General features: G+C 34.3%; 1 protein-coding gene across 1 annotated transcript in view; it reads left to right on the top strand.

Annotated features, from left to right (window-relative positions):
* Window positions 1–19,923, top strand: part of CASK (calcium/calmodulin dependent serine protein kinase) — a 391,044-nt gene that overhangs the window by 283,644 nt on the left and 87,477 nt on the right. The window contains exon 10 of the mRNA XM_039883006.1: window positions 5,994–6,115. Within this exon, the coding sequence (XP_039738940.1) occupies window positions 5,994–6,115 (122 nt within the window). The remainder of the gene's footprint in view (window positions 1–5,993; window positions 6,116–19,923) is intronic.

Below are 19,923 nucleotides of genomic sequence, written 5' to 3'. Positions count from 1 at the left end.
ATTTACTCAGTGATACCAGCTTTTATAGCTATATGTATAATTGTGTAAATACACACATAGAAATCTTTGTTACTGAAATAACTACGTATATGGGTGTATGCAGTTATCAGATATATGCAGTGTATATATTTAATGAAACTCATTGAATGGTAAACTTAAGATTTGTATATTTCACTTTATGTAAATGTACCTGAGAGAGAAAGAACTATTAAAATCCATGCTTAAAGTGTTTAAAGGTGAAGTGACTGATGTTGCAAATATTGCAAACTGTTAACAATTTTAGAAGCTAGATAGTGAGTACAATTCTTTCAGCTTTATACATTTGAATTTTTTCACAGTAAAACATAAAAGGAAATAGTTTTAAGACAGACAGCCTACTTTGACATTGAGAACTTTTTTAGTTTAAACATTCTAGTATTTATTATTCTTTCCTTCTTTCAGTTTATTTTCACTCAGTCAACTTTTTTATGAGATTTTTTTTCACTCCTGTAATGAAAGTCTTCTAGACTCAAAGTTTTCATTGACCCTAAAAGCATGTTCCTCTTTAAAGAAATAGACTCAGGAACCAGTTTTAAAACAGTTGACAGATTTATGCTTCTTTGATTATTTCATAATAGTAGCAGAAATCTTTTGAAAAACTTGTTTCTGTCAGTGAGATTCTTAGAAAAAGCAGAAACATTCAAAGTTAAAATGTACGATTATCAACCTAATTTCTAGATACAAACTGGATTACCAAATGAATTATGCAAAAATTAAAGTAAAATACTATTCCAAAGGCAGGATTTGATTATTTTCTAATAGATTTATCATTGTGAAAGTTTAGACCAAAGCCTAAGAAAATAAACCTTATATGATAAATAAAATTGAGATTAATGAGAGAATAGAAATTGGATATCATCTCATTACCAAATGCAAATTATTCAGGTGTGTTGCTGAGGATGAAACATAGTTTCAGGAGGCACCAGTCTATAGTGGATTGTTAGAGACCTGGATTCTAGAACTCACTCTTCTGCTCAGTGCTGTGGCCCCAGGTTAATTTAACCCTGCTGAGCCTCCAATTTTTCAAATATAAAAATACTTGCTGATGGAGTTATTGTAAAATCACGTAAGGCAATCGATGTAGAAGCACTTTGGAAATTATAAACTGTTATACAAATAGAAGTATTAAAATAATTTTCATTATGATTTTAGGGAAACTGCCATGAAATTAACTGTTTTCTTTGATTTCATACTAATACTTTATTTTCAATTCTTCGGCATCTGCTCAGGGAAAATCATTTTAATTGAACACGTTTTATTGTGTCTTTTTGTACAAAACACTCTTAAAGCACAGCCTGGAATACAAACATGAATAGGATGCCTATAGTCCTGCCATTAAATAAATTGCCTTCTGAGGTGAACTCATAATATTTAGTTATTGATGTTCGTCAAGGTAGTTACAAGTTTATACAGTGGTCTTATATAAAAAAAAAAAAAAAAAATCCTTTTCAGTTTTTGAGAAAAGTGACGAAGTCTTTCAGAGATGACAGTACTGATCAACAAAATAAATACTAGTAGCACCTTAAGAGCCTGTGTATGCGTGTTGTGTCATATTATTTTTACTGCCTCAGTGTTTAAAACAAATAGTAATAGAAAAGCCCCGTAAATGTCTTTGTTAATTTACATTTTATAATGAATTGGAAAAATTATGGTACTTTGAAGTGGGTTTGGTATTGAATCACACATCAATTACATATATCTGTCAGACTAAGAATGTGTTCTGTAGTTCGGCTGGTCATACTCAAAGAAAAATAATGAGACTAGACGAGGTGTCAATGGAAGGTGTTAAAATGATCAAGAGTGAAGAAAGATTTTGAGGTTAAACCAAAAATATGTGTTTATTCAATTTGAAACGACAAAGGAAAAATGGATTAAAAACTAATTTTCCTACCTAATTACAGAAACTTAAAATTAAGGGTATGTTTCAGAGTTTACAATAGGCAACTTGAATACAGCTATGGAAATGCTTCCCTTCATGATTGAAATTTCACACAGAGTTAATCATATTAACGTGCAAGATGAGACTATAAATCAGTTCAGAAAAAGTAACAGATTCAAGGAGGTTAAATAGATCTGCTAACCTGGTGCGTGTTGCCTACTAAAACAGATGCCTTTGGGCTTTCCAGCAAAGCATCCACTGGGCCCATACAAGCAGATTAGACCCTAAGTGGAGGTGTCGAATTCCTGCTCATCCACCTCTTCTCTGAAGCTCTCCCCACTAAGGCAGCCCTATTTCCATTTTCCACTTTTTTTTTTTACCTCATCTATATTATTCCGGGGTATAACATGGGGTGACTACTTCACGCGTAGCAACCTGAGAGTCCTTCCTCAAAATGAGAGACCATGCGCTTTTTCTCTCAAGCCTTACCTAGAATCCTGGCAAAAAAAAAAAAAAAAAAAGGAACATTCCATAAAGGTTTTGGTTATTGTCTGGCCCAATAGGGTTCAAGTTCTTTTTTTAACCTCCATACCCATGCATAAACCATACATAACTTATTGTTGAAGGTTCCCACTATGTTTCCTGGTGTAGTAAGTCAGGTACAGCATAGATTTCAGAGCCAGACACAATAGAGTTGAGCTCTGGCTCTGCCACTTCTAGCTATGACCTTCCTTGGCCTCTCTGAACTTCAGTTCCTTATCTAGAAAGGTCAGGCGATATATATCTACCTTTCTGCATTGTTCTGAGGATGTGCCTGGCATGTAATAAACACTTAAGAATTGGAAGCTGCTGTTATTATGTTTCTTTAGTACTGAATTAATTCAATGCATACTTTGTGGATGTTATAAAATGAATCAAATACACACCTACCTTAAGGAACTCACAGCACAGAAAAGAAGAGTGAACAAGTGCACAGGTAGTGTGTTGGTGGGACAGGAATTGCACAGAGCTTTGGGAGATCACAGACCCACAAATGATACATCCCTAGTCTGGTACAGCCCAAATTGCTTCCCAGCAGTTACACTTGCCATCTTAGTATTTGCTAGATACAAGGTTGTTTTATTTTAATCTTATAGTATTAATAAATTGCTACCTGGATTATATACTAGCATTGATGCTGAAAACAACAACAAAAACTAGATCAGATTTCACTAAGATAACTGAGTGAAAATATTAACTAGGTTTCTTTGGTATTTGTTGATTTTTTTTTAATGTACAAAAGAATTTTTTCACTAGTATTTTTGTTCTTGTGGTTTCATAAATACAGAAGTTTAGAACTGGCTTTAGTAATTTTATAAACCTGGTACCATTAAATTCTACTCTTGATGATGTGCTGGGTATCAGGGGTTCAGTGGGACACTTGGGACTAATTTCTTCATATCGTCTCTTGCTTTCCAAGGCTTTAAATAAGGGATGATAAACGAGCCGGCTTTAAACTAATTTCTGTGGTTTTTCCTACTGAGAAGAGCAGGTAGAAGAAAGTAGATTAGGTTAATATCTTTTCAGGAATAGCAGAGAAAATATGAATTGATTTCTGCCTTGTACCTTTTTTGATCCCACTTAATATCGACTTCATGTTTTCAGTGAAAGAATACCAATAGCCTGGTAGGAGTAATTATTCAAAATTAAGAAGTATCCACAGTCCCATCAACAATGAGTGGTCAAACTGTGATACATCCATGGCTTGGAATACTACCCAACATTAAAAAGGATTGAACTGTTGATCCATGCAACAACCTGGATGAATCTCCAGAGATGATGCTGGGTCAAAAAAGCCAGTCCCAAAAGATTATATACTGTATGGTTTCACTTATGTAGCATCCTTGAAATGACAAAATTATAGAAATAGATACCAGATTAGCAGTTGTTAGGAGTTAGGAGAGGTTAACATAGGAGGGAAATGAATGTGGCTGTAAAGAGGCAACAGGAAGGATGCTTGTAGTGATGGAAATATTCTGTAGCTTGACTTATATGTCAGTATCCCAGTTGTGGTGTTGTATGACATTTTGCACAAAATGCTACCATTGGGGGAACCTGGGTGAAGTGTACATGAGATCTCTCTATTATTTCTTACAACTACATGTAAAGCTACAGTTGTCTCAAAATAAGTCAGATTTTTAAATTAGCCACAGTTACTTCCACATGGATAATTACTTGATTTGTGGCTTAAGCCCCAAATCTTTAACATAATTAAATAATACTACAAAAAACAGTTGCTTATATAGCAACTTTTTTTTCTAGTGTAGAAAAATTGGAACATATGGACAAGAACAGAATTGGGTATAAATAGGAAAATAAAGATTACTGTTATCCTTTTGGTACGTTTCATTCTGGGTTTTTTCCTGAGTTTGTGTATATATGTTTTTTCTAATGAAAATTGAGAATATAAAGTTTATATGGTTTTGTATTCTGCCTTCTTGAATTTTATATCATGAGGATTTTTCTATGTCTTCAAAATTCTTCAAAAGCAATTTTTATTTGGCTATATACGCCATATGGATGTTTATAATTTATGTTCTTTCTCTATTAAATATGTTTCATTTTATGTGATAAATATCTTTATACATTTTTTCTACATTTCATTTTTTCCTTAAGGTAGTTTTTGTAAATGGAATTACTAAATCAAAGTACATGAGCATTTTTAGGGCTCTTTGATATATGTTACCAGATTGTGTCTGGAAAAGTGGTACTCATTTACATTCTCACCAGTAAGTGCATGCAAATGGATAAGGTCCAAGAACAGAAGTAATTTGAAATAGCATAGAGTTCCAGACCAGAAAAAGTTAAGATTTTTATCTTTATCTAAAGCAGAGTTTTTCAACATTGGAACTATTGGTATTTTAGGCTGCATAATTCTTTCTTGGGGTCGGGGGAGGTGGGGTGCTGTTGTCCTGGACATTGTAGGATGTTTAATAGCATCCCAGGCCGCCTCTACCAACTAAATGACAGTAGCACAACCCATTCCTCCCCCACAACAGTACCACTGTTGTGACAGCCAAAAATGTCACTGGCTATTGTCAAATGTCCCCCAGAAGGCAAAATTGCTGCTGGTTGAAAACTACTGATCCAAGACTTACATGTGCAATGAGGCACTTATTGTTAGAATTACTCTAACATCGTATGTACTAATATTCCGAAGCTTCGTCTCTGGGTTCTTTTCTTTCTTGGAGTATGTATGTACATGTTGTCTGCAGAGTAAAATAGGCTAATCCTTTCTTTAAGGCTGTATAAGTGACTTTCGTACTACTCAACATGTGTCTTTCCCTGCTGATACCTCTCAGGATTCCTGGTTATAAAAGGAAATTTAAAGAAAGTGACCACACTACCATTTGCTTTGCTCTGCAAAAATGATTTTCCTTAATAATTAATATGGTATTTGGAAGTGTCGGTCAGTATACTTACCTTTTGTCTTTGTCTTCTGAATAAAAAGGGCCCAATAGACTGAGAAAAACTTGATTCTCTTGACTTTGTATGTTAAGGAAGGAGAAAAAAAGAGACTGGGATATTTGTTAACTTAAGTTTGAGCCTTTAAAATCCTAAGAAGCCTATTTTACACCACAAGAGCTCGCAGTTGAAGGTTTGTCCCTCAGATCTACAGCTGGCTTTACCTTCAGTTCTTAAAGGAATGCATCTGTATGAAAGGTTCATCTGTGTTATTTCTGTAATATTTCAAAAACATTCTGGTGTCATGGAACGCACATTCTTCTGATGTATAACTTGCCGCACCCAGATCCGCTAACTCAAGTAGAGTGTATGAATTGCCTTAATTCACATGAGACAAGCCTCATTTTACTTTGAAAAATGAGAAGCACACAATACATTATTAAGAACATAAACTCACTGAAAATACTCTATCCTTAAGTGATATGAAACTCATTTAAGTGTTGCCTTCACTAAAGACACTAACCTTCGAAGTTCTGTTTGTTGGTTCATTGTTCTGAAGTGCAAGATTTAGGTTACAAAGGTTAGTTTGATTGACTTTCTGTACTGGCTATTTCTTTTCTGTTCCCCTTAGGAGCAGTCTCACAGGTGCTAGACAGCTTGGAAGAAATTCACGCACTTACAGACTGCAGTGAAAAGGACTTAGATTTTCTGCACAGTGTTTTCCAGGATCAGCATCTTCACACACTACTAGATGTAAGTCTTTTTATTATTTTTTGGTAAGTTGAATATTTAGCATACCCTTTTACTTTACATGAATTTCCAGATGTCCGTCGTAACAGTCCTTTTTCAGTTGTCTTAAGTCTATGAGAAATGTGGGAAATCATCACAGATTCATAATTGAAATAAGGTAATATTCCTATATATAGCACGAATGCAATATAGCCTAACAAGTCACAGTGAAAAAAATTATGTGTGTGTATTTCTAGTAGAAGAACCCATTGATCTTAGCTGTGATTATTTTTTGCTTTAAACATTGTTTTAAAACATTGCACCTTAAGCATGAGTTATAGGAGAAACAAAAGCAAATACGATATTATACAAGGGACTATATTCACATTTCATATTTAATATTGCCAGTTTTCATAGATTTAGTGTCTTCTTAAAACATAAGAATATACTCCATCATTAAATATGACAGGCTCCATTGACAGCAGATTGAGATACAAAAAAAATCAGAAGATAACAGTTCACATCTGCCTTTATATCAATCACATTTTAGTAAAATGCCTTTCTTACAGAACTTGGTTCACTTAAGCAGTGAAAACTTTCTTAGTACATATTAGTCTTTTTACAAGAAAAACTTTCCCTTAATAAGAGAACGATATTTGCTTTGGGGTGCCTAGAACTTTTGGTGCCAACTCTGATCAATCCATCATATGATACAAATCAAATTAAAGCAAAATTTCCCAGAATGTGTTCTACAGAACATTGCTCTGGGAGATAGTGGTGGGTGTTGCCACGGTGGGGTTGGGAATGGGGAGTAGATCTTAAATTTAGTAGTTAAATTATTTATCGACTAAATAAGTTTGGGAAATGCTACTTTCTTTATTCCTTTTGTACAGATTTACAATGGATGTTAGTATATTAACACCTCTGAGACGTCCTATAGCAAAGAAACCTGATTAACTTTAAGAGCATTTCTCAAACTAATTGAGGCACAGAACATTTATTCACAATCCTCTCGAATTGATGAGGACTAGTTAGGGAAAAACTAAGCTAAGAGTGTTGCATTATGTATCAACTTCACACTAAGTACAGTCATAGGTATCTAACAGTTGCTTCTTTCCATAAATTTAGTCAAATCATAATAATCATCAAAAAATTTTAATTAATTTGGCTTTTTTATATTTTATTTCTTGCTCACATCACAGTCTAATACAGGTAGATGAAGGGGGTCTTTTCCATATAGTCATTCAGGGATTCAGGCTTTCTACTGTGTGGTTCTCCCATCCACCAGGGCTTTGGAATCTTCTGCTGCATTCTTTACACACAGCCAGCGAATGCAAGAAAATGAAAAATTTTGCAGGGTCAAGGTTGGAAATGGGGGCTATATCACTTTTGCCCGTATTCCATTGGCAAGTACTAGTTACATACCTACCTAGCTGCAAGAAAGCTGGGAAACATAGTTTTAAAATGTGCTAAGAGAAATAAGCCAGACAGAGAAAGACAAATACTGCATAGTATCACTTATATGTGAAACCAAAAAAAAAAAAAAAAATGAACTCTCATGAAAATAGAGTAGAATGATGTTTGCCCCTGGCTGGGGAGGTAGGGGAAATGGAGAGAGGTTGGTAAAAGGGTACAGACTTTCAGTTATAAGATGAATAAGGTCTGAGGATCTAATGTATAACATAGTGACTCTAGTTGATAATACTGTATTTTATAATTGAAATTTGCTAAGAGAGTAGAAGTTAAGTGTTCTCACCAAAAAAAATAAAAAGATAAATATGTGAGGTGATGGATGTGTTAATTAACTTGATTGTGAGAATTTTATCACAATGTTTACATTTAACAAATCATATACTCTTTAAATATATTACAATTGTGTTTGTCAGTTATACCTCAGTAAAGCTAAAATGTGCTCAGGAAGATAAGAAAATGGCTCTTCTCTTTAGTATAATTTATCTCAAGTAATTTGAGGACATTTCAGATTAAGTTTACTTCAAATAACTTACTTTCCTTGGGCACCATAAGCCCTCAAAATTCATTCTATTTTGTGGATAGCTCCTAGCATTCCTCCTCTTTCTCCTTCTCTTCCTCTATCATCATCATCATCATCATCATCATGGTTGTCATTCTTGTTATGTGTTATTTGAATTAAAGTTTGACCTCTTTTCATTGACTATTTTAATATCTATTGTTCTCTATCACTGCTTCATATGATTCAGAAAGTTTTCACAACTGTGAATTTCCCATAGAAAGTATACCCCTTACTCGAATTAGTCTCTGGGATATATGAAAGAAGCTGCAGCAGAGCGTGGAGATTGGGTTTATTTCAGTGTAATAAGTGGTTAAGTCTTTGCTAAGATTTATTGACCTTCTTTAGATCAAGGCTTTTCATCATTTAAAAGCCCAGAGAAGCCCAAACTGGTTTTTGCAGTTGTATTTCTTACTAATGTAACAAGGTATCTGAGCGCACCACAAGGAAGAGTAGATGGTCAGACACAGACTGGAGCTGAGCCAAGCACCAGTTATTGCCCAATGCTAAACTTCTCAGACCTCACTGAAAACACCTATTTTGAATAACTGCTTCATTCTTGGGTAGACATTGTTACATCTTCAAAAATGACTCATATTTTAGTGAGGAAAAACATGCTTAAAGTTCTTTTGGATATTTATGAATTATAAACTTAAAGGTGTATCTGCAGTTTCAGCATCTGCCCTGTCAGTGCATCTTGATTTGGAAAGGAGCTGATGGCCTGAAAACAAGCTGTGCCCAATAAAAAGACGCCATGTCTGCAGAATTTGACAGACAAGTGCTAAATGCTACACATGAACCCCAGTCCCCTCCTGAAATGACTGACCGTAAGGCTTTCCCTGGGCAGTATTGGAATGCATTTAGGTCTAAAGATCCAAATTGAGCTGCCCTTCAATGAAAGCTTAATCATGAATGACATAAGCCTTCATTAGAATATACCCTCATGATCTACAGCCCATAAATACGGTTCATTAATCTCATTTCAGAGCCAACAGGCTACATTTCAATAATGTAATCAATGAAGTATTCAAGTGGCTGCCACATAGACAAATCTAACTAATCATTAAAAATTTTTTCAGTGGTATGCAAAATAAAGGAACATGGTATAACCAACTCTTGAGAAGAAGCTTTTCAAACTTTGACCATTTCTAATGTTCCATATCCTGAGCTTGGATTTGGGTCGTTTTGTTTTACAGAATCAACATCGATACTTTTTTTAAGGATTCTAAGTAGTGACACCTACTGTCAGTTTTGTGGACCATGGATTTATTGTTACTTAATCCCACTGAGCCATTTTGTGAAATATTTTATTATATTAAATAATTCCTGTTAATTCAGTAACACTCTCAATAGCTATGTTTGAGGCCATAATTTTTAAGCTGACAAAAAGAAATAGGATTAAGTTCCTACAGAAAACTAAAGATCATCAAGTACTTTATTTTTTCTAGTCATGCCTTTAAAACAGTAAGAAGTTCCAAATTCAAAGAAACATTATTAGCATTTGTTTGGAGAAAACAAAACATCTGTCAGGTTGAAAGAATTTACAGTAAAACAAAAGGAAAATACAGTGGTTCCACTGAGGGGGGAAATGCTTTTTGATTTGAATGCTAGTAAAATATATCTAGTTTAATCTGTAGTTAGAAATAGATTCAGAATCTCTAAATATGTGCTATCCAACCAGTTCCACCTGGCACACACATGCTGTTCCTCGTTTTGTGGGGAAAAAACAAAAGAGGCTCAAGGCGGAGCTGTGCTTGGCTCAGCTTATTCCAGTACATCTACTTTCAGAAATTAAAAGCACTAGTTCAGAGATAGTCTGTATATGAAATATAGAGATCAATTTTAGTACAATACAGTTTGGCATGTGTGTTAGTTTGCTAAAGCTGCCATAACAAAACACCACAAACTGGGTGGCTTAAAATAACAAAAATTATTCTCTCACAGTTCTAGAGGCCAGAAGTCCTAAATCAAGGTGTCAGCGGGGCCATGCTCCCTCCAAAGTCTCCAGGGAAGAATCCGCCCTTGCCTTTTCCAGCTTCTGGTAGTTGTCTGTAATCCTTGGCATTTCTTGCTTATAAATGCATCACTCTAATCTCTGCCTCCATCTTCACTGGAGTTCTCCTCTGTATGTGTGACTCTGTGTCTACACATGGCCTTCTTAAAAGGATACCAGTCATTGGATTTAGGGCCCATCCTAATCCAATATGACCTCATCTAATCACATCTGCAAAGACCCTATTTCCAAATAAGGTCACATTCTGAGGTTCCAAGTAAACACGAATTTTTAGGGAACAGTATTCAGCCCAGTACAGCATGGAAAACTGATTTTGCCCTGAAGTGATTCTTCAGGCATGAGTGCGAATTACACAAATCTAATATAGAATAATGAAGTATTGCCCTGTTCCTTAACTAGGCTTTCTTGGGAATTGCTATTTAAGTGTAGTTGTGTCTTTTAATGATGTTTTGAATCAGTTTTGGGTTGGAACTTATATGCGATACACTGGATAGTCAGATGATGGATGCTTTTTTGATGTACTGAAAAGTTGAGAGTTTTTTTTTTTTTTAGATTAAAAAGCATTTTGCAGATGTTACTTGGTGGTGGCTCTCAGTCTTTTCAATTTCTTGTGGAAACGTTCTTATTACAGAATAAATGTTTATTTTGTAAGTCAGCAGTGTTATAAAACATTGTTAAATGATGCATTTATCTCTGCCAAACTCTGACAACTAAGTTTTAAACATTCACCCACCATCTGTCATACCTCTGAACAGCTGTTAGCATTTATTACATACTGCTGTTTCCATAGTAAATATGATGCCCCACCTAATTAAGATTATTTTTGTAGGAAGTCCTAAAATTATGTTTTCTAAAAATATAACCAGCGATTAGATTAATAAAGCAAAAACTAACTGTAGTAGCAACTTAACTTAGCAATTTTATATTAATATATAAATAAGTTTTTATAATAGATGAATATTTTTAAACATGGCATTGGAAATAAACTGATATCTGGAATCCTCCATATTTTATACTCCTGACATCTTTATTATAATTGTTTACTGTTTAGGGAGAGTTAGAGTTAGAGAGTTTTTCCATCTGTCCTGGAATTAGCACTGGAAAACTACGGCTCTTAATTTACTATTTTCCTTTTCTGAGATGTTATTAAGTTAGTAGTCACATTTGGGAACAGCATATTTTTAGAACTTGAAAGTTTCCTAAAGGGAAAAATGGAACTTCTGCAGTAATTTGATGTTTTTCAGCAACTTGGGGTCTAAGAATAAGTTAATACACTGTTAAGTTTGGATGTTTAAATAGATTACCAGTCAGGAAATGCCAAAGCTAAGTTTCCCATGAACTTATAGTCCAGCTGATTTGTACTTAAACGTCTGGAATAATAAGACCTATCTGAGGACCTTCAAAGGCTGAACTACTGGTACCTTCTCAGAGTCCCATCCCAAGAGTGAACTTCAGCAAATATGAAAGCAGCTGGCTAATGGGCCAATGAGGGTGGTGGCTCTTGTGCTACTTGCCTCCTGGGGCTGGAGTTTGAAGTGCACTGCTGCTCACTTTAGGTATTGGAGTTTCTCATTCCACTATTACTAACTCGGTGAGCAAAAACTCCCATATCTGTTTCCATCGGTGTGTGTATTGAAGTATTAGTATCAATAGAAAAGCACCACATGAAATAAAATTCCTGGAGTAAAGAGAGCAAGAAATAGCATATGTCCTGAACATTTTCAAATTAGTCTTTCTTTATTCTTAATGTAGATATCAATAAACTTAGCCACAAAAAAAAAAAAGCTACTAAGGTATATGGTCATTTGTTAAGCAGAACAGAAAACTAATACAAGCAGAAACAAAACAAAGACTGTCCGCTCCTACCACATCTAGTCAACATTGTACTGGAGGTTCCGGCCAGTGCAGTGAGGCAAGAAAAAGAAATCGAAGGCATGCAGATTGGAAAGGAGGAAGTAAAACCGTCTTCTTGCCGAGATATATTCTTGTATGTAGACAATCCTAAGAAATCTACAAAAAAAATCTACTAGAACTAATAGGCAAGTTTAACAAGATCGCAGAATATAAGATCAATATACAAATATTAACTGTGCTTCTATATACAAGCAACAAATCATGTGAAAATAAAATTAAAGAAATTCACAATGCCATCGAAAACAGTAAAATACTTAGTGGATTGCACAAAAGAAGTATAAGACTCATACACTAAAAACTACAAATGTTGCTGAAAGAAAGTAAAGAAGATCTAAATAAATGGAGAGAGATATCATATTGTTGGATTAGAGGACTCAATATTGTTAAGATGGCAGTTTTCTCCATCTTGATCTACAGAGTCAGTGCAATGCTTACCAACATCCCTGCAGATTTTTTTGTAGAAGTTGACAAGCCAATCCTAAAATTTATATGGAAATGACAAAACAATTTTGAAAAAAGACAAACAAATTTAGAGAACTGATTTCAAAGCTTACCATGAAACTATGATAATGAAAATAATATGGTATTGGTATAAGGATAGACATATAGATCAAGGGAACAGAATAGAGTTTAGAAATAAACCCTCACATTCATGATCAATTGATTTTCAACAAAGATGGCAAGGCAATTCAATGGGCAAGGAATAGTTTGGTTTTTTTTTTTTTTAACATCGTGCTGCAGCAACTGGATATCCATATGCGAAGAAATGAACTTGGACCTTTACCTCACACCATACACACAAATTTCCACAAGATGGATCATAGACCCACTGTAAGCTTAAGACTATAAAACATTTAAATATAGAAGTAAATTTTCATTACCTTGTGTTAGGCAAAGAATTCTTAGGTATAACACAAGGGAACTTTGGGGAATGAAGGAAATATTCCTAAACTGGATTGAGATCGATGCTGGTTATACAACTGTATGAATTTACCAGAAATCATTAGACTGTATACTTACAGTGAGTGAATTGTATAGTTTATAAATGATACCTCAATAAAGGTTTTAAAAGTAAAAAAAAAAAAATGAAAAGTAATATATTTTCTTTTTATTTAAAAAAATTTGTTTACCCTTTTTGTATTATTTTAAGGTAAAGCACTATTGGAAGTTTCTTCCATGTGCTATGGGTTATAATGTACTATGGATCTCAAATGTCATTTATAATCCATGCTCCCACTACAACATCGGTTTCCAGTGTCTCCTGGTATGGTCCCTGTGTCCTAACACCAATCCAGCAAAGCCAAGCTGCTTATCCTTTGCAGTTCCAACAAAGCCCACCGAAAGGGTCATTCCAGTAGATTTCACGGGGTCATTACACTGATTTCCCCATCTCAATATTTAGCTTTATGGCCAACAGTTTATTATTTACTGTCTTTAAAATGCTAAATTTATTTTTCTCTCCCAAGATCTGTTTTGTTAACCAACGTGTAGTTGTCCCCTGTGGAAGAATTCCAAATTGTCTTTTTTTGTTTTAAAACATTATGAATTACATGATTTTTATGTATTTTTCAGTGGGGGGGGCACCTTTTTAGAACAACATGATTTAGTTTATTCTTTTAGTTAATTTCTATGTTCAGATACATATTTATCATTCTCCAAAGTTCATAGCTTTCCCACAGATTTTATTTGACATAATACCAATTTTTTGTCTTTTTATTGTGGTAAAATATACATAACATAAAATTTACCATTTTAACCATTTTTAAGTGTACAGCTCAGTGGCAGTAAGTACATTCCCACTGTTGTGCAACCACACCACCATCCATCTCCAGAACTTTTTTCAGCTTCCCCAACTGAACATTATCTCATTAAACACCAACTTACCATTTCCTTCTTTCCCTAGTCCCTGGCAGCCACCATTCTACTTCCTGTCTCAGTGAATTGACTGCTGTAGGTACCTCGTAGTATAAGTGGAATAATAGCATATTTGTTCCTTTGTGTCTGGCTTATGGCACCTAATATAATATGCTCAGGGTTCATCCATGTTGTAGCATGTCAGAATTTCCTTCCTTTTAAAGGCTGAAAAATATTTCATTGTATGTATATATCACATTTTTGTTTCTCCATCCATCCAATATCAATGTTTTATGGTAGACAGTTATATAATAGGAAAAACCAAATTCTCAAAATAAAGCTGTCTGATAGTAGGGAATTCAGCCTTATTATTTCTATTCCCAAGCAATTGCTCTATCTGGGCTCTAAGTTATCACCTATGTGAAAGGAATGTGTGATTTTCACTGAAAATAGTATTAACTACAGGAGTCTCTCTAGTTCCCTTATTTGTTCAGATGAATTACTCCTTAAAACAGGGATTAGAATTTACTCTAAAATACCAAGAATAATGATTCAGCTTGTCCCTGGTACCAGTGTTTCGTACTGAGTACCATTCTCTTTTTATGACACCATAGTCATCTTTACCAGAAGGCAAAGGAATGTTCAAAAAGCCTTCACAGTGCAACAAGCACTGGTTCTTCTTCATGCTATTCTCAAGGAAACAAGGCATTTCCCCCTAGAAAGGAATGTAATATATTCAGTTGAAGAACATTCAATGAGCTTGGCTTGCACCATCCATAATCCAAGAACATAGCTGCTCCTTTTCTTTGTGGCCCTTCGAACATTATCTCATAAAACCACTTCTGCCAGACTGCCTTTGTTTTGTTCTCTTTTAACTTTCCACAACAGAAATTCATTTTTTGCTACAGCTACTTGTACAAATGCTTGGTATTTACCTATGCAAAATAAAAGTTGTATCTTAAGTCAAAAATTATTGTATTGCATCAGTAATTAAATAAAATAGTATATGACACACCTGATGTAAATGTTTTCCTTTAAAGCAGCAAATTACTAATAGGATATTCATTTAGTATAAATATCATTTAACTATTATTGTAGATGTTTCAGAAAAGCACATTAGGAAATGGGTTTTAGCACTTTTTAAAAATGTGTTTAGTGTTTTTTGAATGGAAAAGAAATTTATATCATAGTGAAGTTTCTCACGGTTAGGAAAATTCTTGAATCTGGTATTAAAAAGTGCCCTATTTCAGGAAGTTTCCTTAAAAGCAAATTAAAGCCTACCTATATCATCTATATAGGCTTGTTTTTCTTCATGCTTTCTTTTGCTTGCTCAAGAGTAGACATTATGATTTGTTTCTTGCAGGGCTCAATTTTAAAGTTAACTGCCAACTGGAAAAGGCCTAAAGAACAATCAAGTTAGGTCATCTGAAGCCAATGTTTGAGTTTCCCAGAAAGAGCTGCCAACTGACCAGAAATGTGCCGCAGTGGCCTATACTGTTAGTCCACCAAAGGGACAGTCTTTTTAGACTGAACTAGAAAGTCAAGGAAGGCTCAATTTCTTGGATTCAAAAATAAATCCCTATAAATGCAGTGGTCTAATAGGATTGAAACAAAAGCAAGTCTGTACACAGATAAATAAAACCTAAGCCAAACAAGGGCTTCTTTAGGGGTACTTTTGCTTCAAGATCCCAAGTATTTTACAACTCTTTCAGGAAATCTTGAATTAGCCCAGATATACTGGTTTTTCAATTTCCTTTTGCTGCAGAAGGGAACTTTTATAATGGATTTAGTTCAAGTAACATATTGCTAAGTCAGCTGGACCCCTTTATAAGACTTCGAGTAAGGATATGTGTGTGTGTGTGTATGTATGTATGAATGTATATATGTATGTTTGTACGTGTGTGTATATATGTATATATGTGTGTAATTTTCTAAAACTTGGTTTAAGCTAGCATTTCACTGCTATACTCTTAGGCCAAAGCTTTCCTGGGATGTCTAACTCAAGGACTTCCAGAAACATCCTTATTGACCACTATATACAATACGCAGAACATCAGATATCCATTTCTAACACAAGTTGCCCAATATATACTGAGCCGTTGTATTGGTAGCAGCTCTGAACCTTTCATTATGGAAAATCTAAATTCCAGGGTAGAACTCCTGCTGCTTTATTATGGTCACTAGATTTGTGGATTTGATGCCCTTTTTTTTAATGTGAGAAACAAGTTTAGTTTAAGATTTATAAAATTTAGCTATTTACGTATTTTCTAAACTTTCAGAGGGAAAGTTAGCACGTAGTACAAATTGTGAAGGATAATGAGGAAGTAAAACGAAAGTACACTCTTCAAATGAAAGTAGTACATTATCTCTATCTAGATCAAAAGTCATCTGCATGACTAATATTTGAATACTTTCTTCAGCTATTTTTTTAATTAAATTGATTTTTTGAAATTTTATAGAATATAATTTTTAGGAAAAACAATTTTTAGTGCTCATAGAATAGACATTTTTTTATCCCACAAAAGAAAAATGCCCTAGGTGATTTTAATTTCTTTTTGTGAATCATAGTCTCCCCGTGTTGCATAATCATTCCTAGATTTGTAAGATGGACAGGTTATATAAGTTCTTCCCAAAGTTTAATTGTAGCTCCTTAAATTTTTGAGAATGCTTTTTTAAATTTTGTCATGTGTTTCTTCCACACTTAAATTTCCCATTATGAAATTTTAGACCACCGTTAAATATATGGCTCTTTTCCTAGTTTGGACTATGTCATGTTTAATGATGCCAAAGATCTTTGAAAGAGCTTTTTCTTATTTTTACCCAAGAGATAGCAAGTTTATATATAAACTTGAATGGAGAAAAATGGATTTTAGATCTCAGAAGATTTTCTCTGATCTCTAACTTCTGAAAATCAGCTCCAGTGCAGTAGTTAAATATCAGTTCCTTATATTTTAGTATTAAATCTCATTTTCCTAACATTTTGTTGGATTTCAAATGTATTTTTTTAAAAAATACTGTTGGATATCAATGGTTGATTACCTGGGTTCACTGAAAAGATATGACATTGAAACTTTGTTCTTAATCACCCCATTTCTTCAAAGAAAATGTAAAGAACATTCTTTATTTTATTTTATTATTAGTTTCAAATATACAGTACATTGATTAGACATTTACATAGTTTATAAAATGATCCCCCTAATTGCTCTTTCCTGTGGCTCTCCACATTAATGCTAACTGCATTCCCTATGCCGTGCTCCCCATCCCCAGGACCATCTATCAACTACTAATTCGTAATTCTCCCAACCCCCCTACTCTCTGGCCATCACCAGATTGTCCACTATATTTGTGAGTCTGTTTTTGATTAGTTTGTTCTTTTTGTTCCTTAGATTCCACATATAAGTGAAATCATACGTTATTTCTCTTTCTCTGTCTGACTTATTTCACTCAGCATAATAACCTCTAGGTCCATCCATGTCACTGCAAATGGTAGATTTCATGTTTTTAATGGCTGAGTAATATTCCATTGTATATATATGAACCATAACTTCGTTATCCAATCATCTGTTGATGGGCATTTAGGTTGCTTCCATATCTTGGCTATTGTGAGTTGTGCTGCCATGAACATAGAGGTGCATAGATCTTTATGAATTATTGTTTACTTTGGATAAATGCCCAGAAGTGCAATTGCTGGGTCAAAAGGTATATCCATTTTTAAGTTTTTGAGAAACCTCCAGACTGTTTTCCATAGCAGCTGTATCAATCTGCAATCTCACCAACAGTGTATGAGTGTTCCCTTTTCTCTACATTCTCACCAACACCTGTCGTTCTTTGATTTATTGATGATAGCCTTCTGACAGGTGTGAGGTGATATCTCATTGTGGTTTTCATTTGCATTTCTCTGATGATTAGTGACCTTGAGCATCTTTTCATATGTCTCTTGGCCATCGGTATGTCCTCTTTGGAGAAATATCTGTTCAGGTTCTTCTGCCTATTTTTAATTGGATTATTTGTTGTTGTTGTTGTTGTTGCTGTTGAGTTGTATGAGTTGTCTATATATATATATTTTGGATATTAACCTCTTATCAGATGTATCATAAATGAATATCTTCTCCCATTCAGTGGGTTGTCTTTTTGTGTTGATGAAAGTTTCCTTTGCTGTGAAGAAAGTTCTTAATAAGATAGACTGTTTCCAAAGCAAATCATTCAATTCCCATTATTGTGCAGTATAAACTTGTGAACACTGTTATTATGTGTTTCACTAGGATCATAGGCACATTTCATTACATACATTGTAGCTAAATATTCGACTCTTGACAACTTTAGATCTTCTCCAACAAGGAGCTTCTGCAGTATCTTTGAAGTAAGTGGTAAGATGGTTTGTTGCTAAGGACTTGTGTTCCATTCATTATTTGGCCCATGTGTGCAGTCTAGTTGCAAAAGTTAAAATCTTTCTCAACTAATAATACATTCTGATCCTTACATTTGGTTTTCTCTATGCTAAAAACTTAGCGAAATACATAACTCAGTGATAGTAATTTTATGGGTTCTCTGCCAACTCTTCCATTTTAAATGTTGATCTTGCTAAATGCTGCATATAAACTGAGCAAAACAAAGGCTTCTGTTTGAGGGCAAGAAATCAGAAGAGGAAATATAATGTAGTATGGTGAAAAAATGAAATAATTTAGTGTTTTGAATGTAAACAAAAAGTGACATATTAACTGACTTTATCATCTTTATGTTTGAAAGTATAATCTCAGGAGAGTTGAATTTAATGTTACCACCAACTTTATTCTGCTTTATTTAAAACAACCCATCTTAAATATAGAATGTGGCCCCCCGACAGAATCGTGTTTGTACTCCTTAAGACAGAAAAATAAAGCATGTACACGTAGCTGTGTGTGATCATATCTGACCCAGCGCCAGAGACTGGCAAGCCTGCCTGTGAGTGAGACAGTATGAAACACTCTGTTCCCTTGCAGCTGTTCACATTTCCTCATTTTGCCTTTTTTAAAAATAAAAAGTGCTGAGGTTGGGTAACTGTAATTTCATTAAAAAGAGAAAACAAACAGTTACAAAATCATTCTTGTTTTCTCTCTAGGGATAATTTATTAACATTCTTTCCTCCCTCTGCCTCACTCTCTGTCCCTCAGCTTTACAAATACACTTGATATATTCAAATTTCAGGAAAGCAAATAGCAAAAAGAAATACATTTTGTCATTTCAATCCACCTTGAATTTAAGCTTCTATAACAGCCAAGTATAGCTCTCAGGCCAAATCCAATCAGCCACTTGTTCCTATAAGTAAAGTTTTATTGTTACACAGCCATGCTCATTCATTTATGAATTGTTAATGGCTGCCTTCTCATACACAGCAGGGTTGAGTGGTTGTGACAGAGTCCAAATGGCCCTCAAAGCTTGAAGAATTTCCCATCTGGTCAAGAAAGGATTGGGATTCTAACATTCTTTAACGGGGCGAGGCTCGTAGTTGATTAGCTAATACATTTCAAATAATATTTAGTGTATTTTTTCCTATAGCCTATAAATGGCATTTTCTATAGTTACTTCCCTAAATATTTGCTGAAGGTGTCTCCCTGGCATGAGACTTTGTGTATTACTGAATTCTAATATAAACCAAGGAAGTCTGGTATAAAAGAAAAGACAGTGTATCAGGAGGCCATGGTCTAGTTCCTGTTGCTCTGTCTCCAGGACACTGAGCTTGTCACTTCACCTTACTGGACCTCAGCTTTCTCCTTCTTAAAATGGAGAAGTTGAATTATGTTGATATCTAAGATCTCTTCTACCATGAAAAAAATTTTTAAGTAAGTCATACTTGAAATACAAAAAAGAAAAGAGTTAAATGTGGTCAAAATATAATTTCTTAATTTTTTTGTGAACTTTTTAACTATATAAACATAACCGAAGATAAATGATATCTGGTTCCGAAAGAAACAAGCTAAGAAATAAGTATTCCCACTCTGTTAATTTTTATGTTACTCTGAATTTTAATATATATACATACGC

Source organism: Pteropus medius, unplaced genomic scaffold (assembly GCF_902729225.1).
Source record: "Pteropus medius unplaced genomic scaffold, Ma_sr-lr_union100, whole genome shotgun sequence".
NCBI classification, from domain to species: domain Eukaryota; kingdom Metazoa; phylum Chordata; class Mammalia; order Chiroptera; family Pteropodidae; genus Pteropus; species Pteropus medius.
The sequence above is the reverse complement of the archived record's forward strand: the minus strand, read 5'-3'. Positions and strand labels throughout refer to the sequence as shown.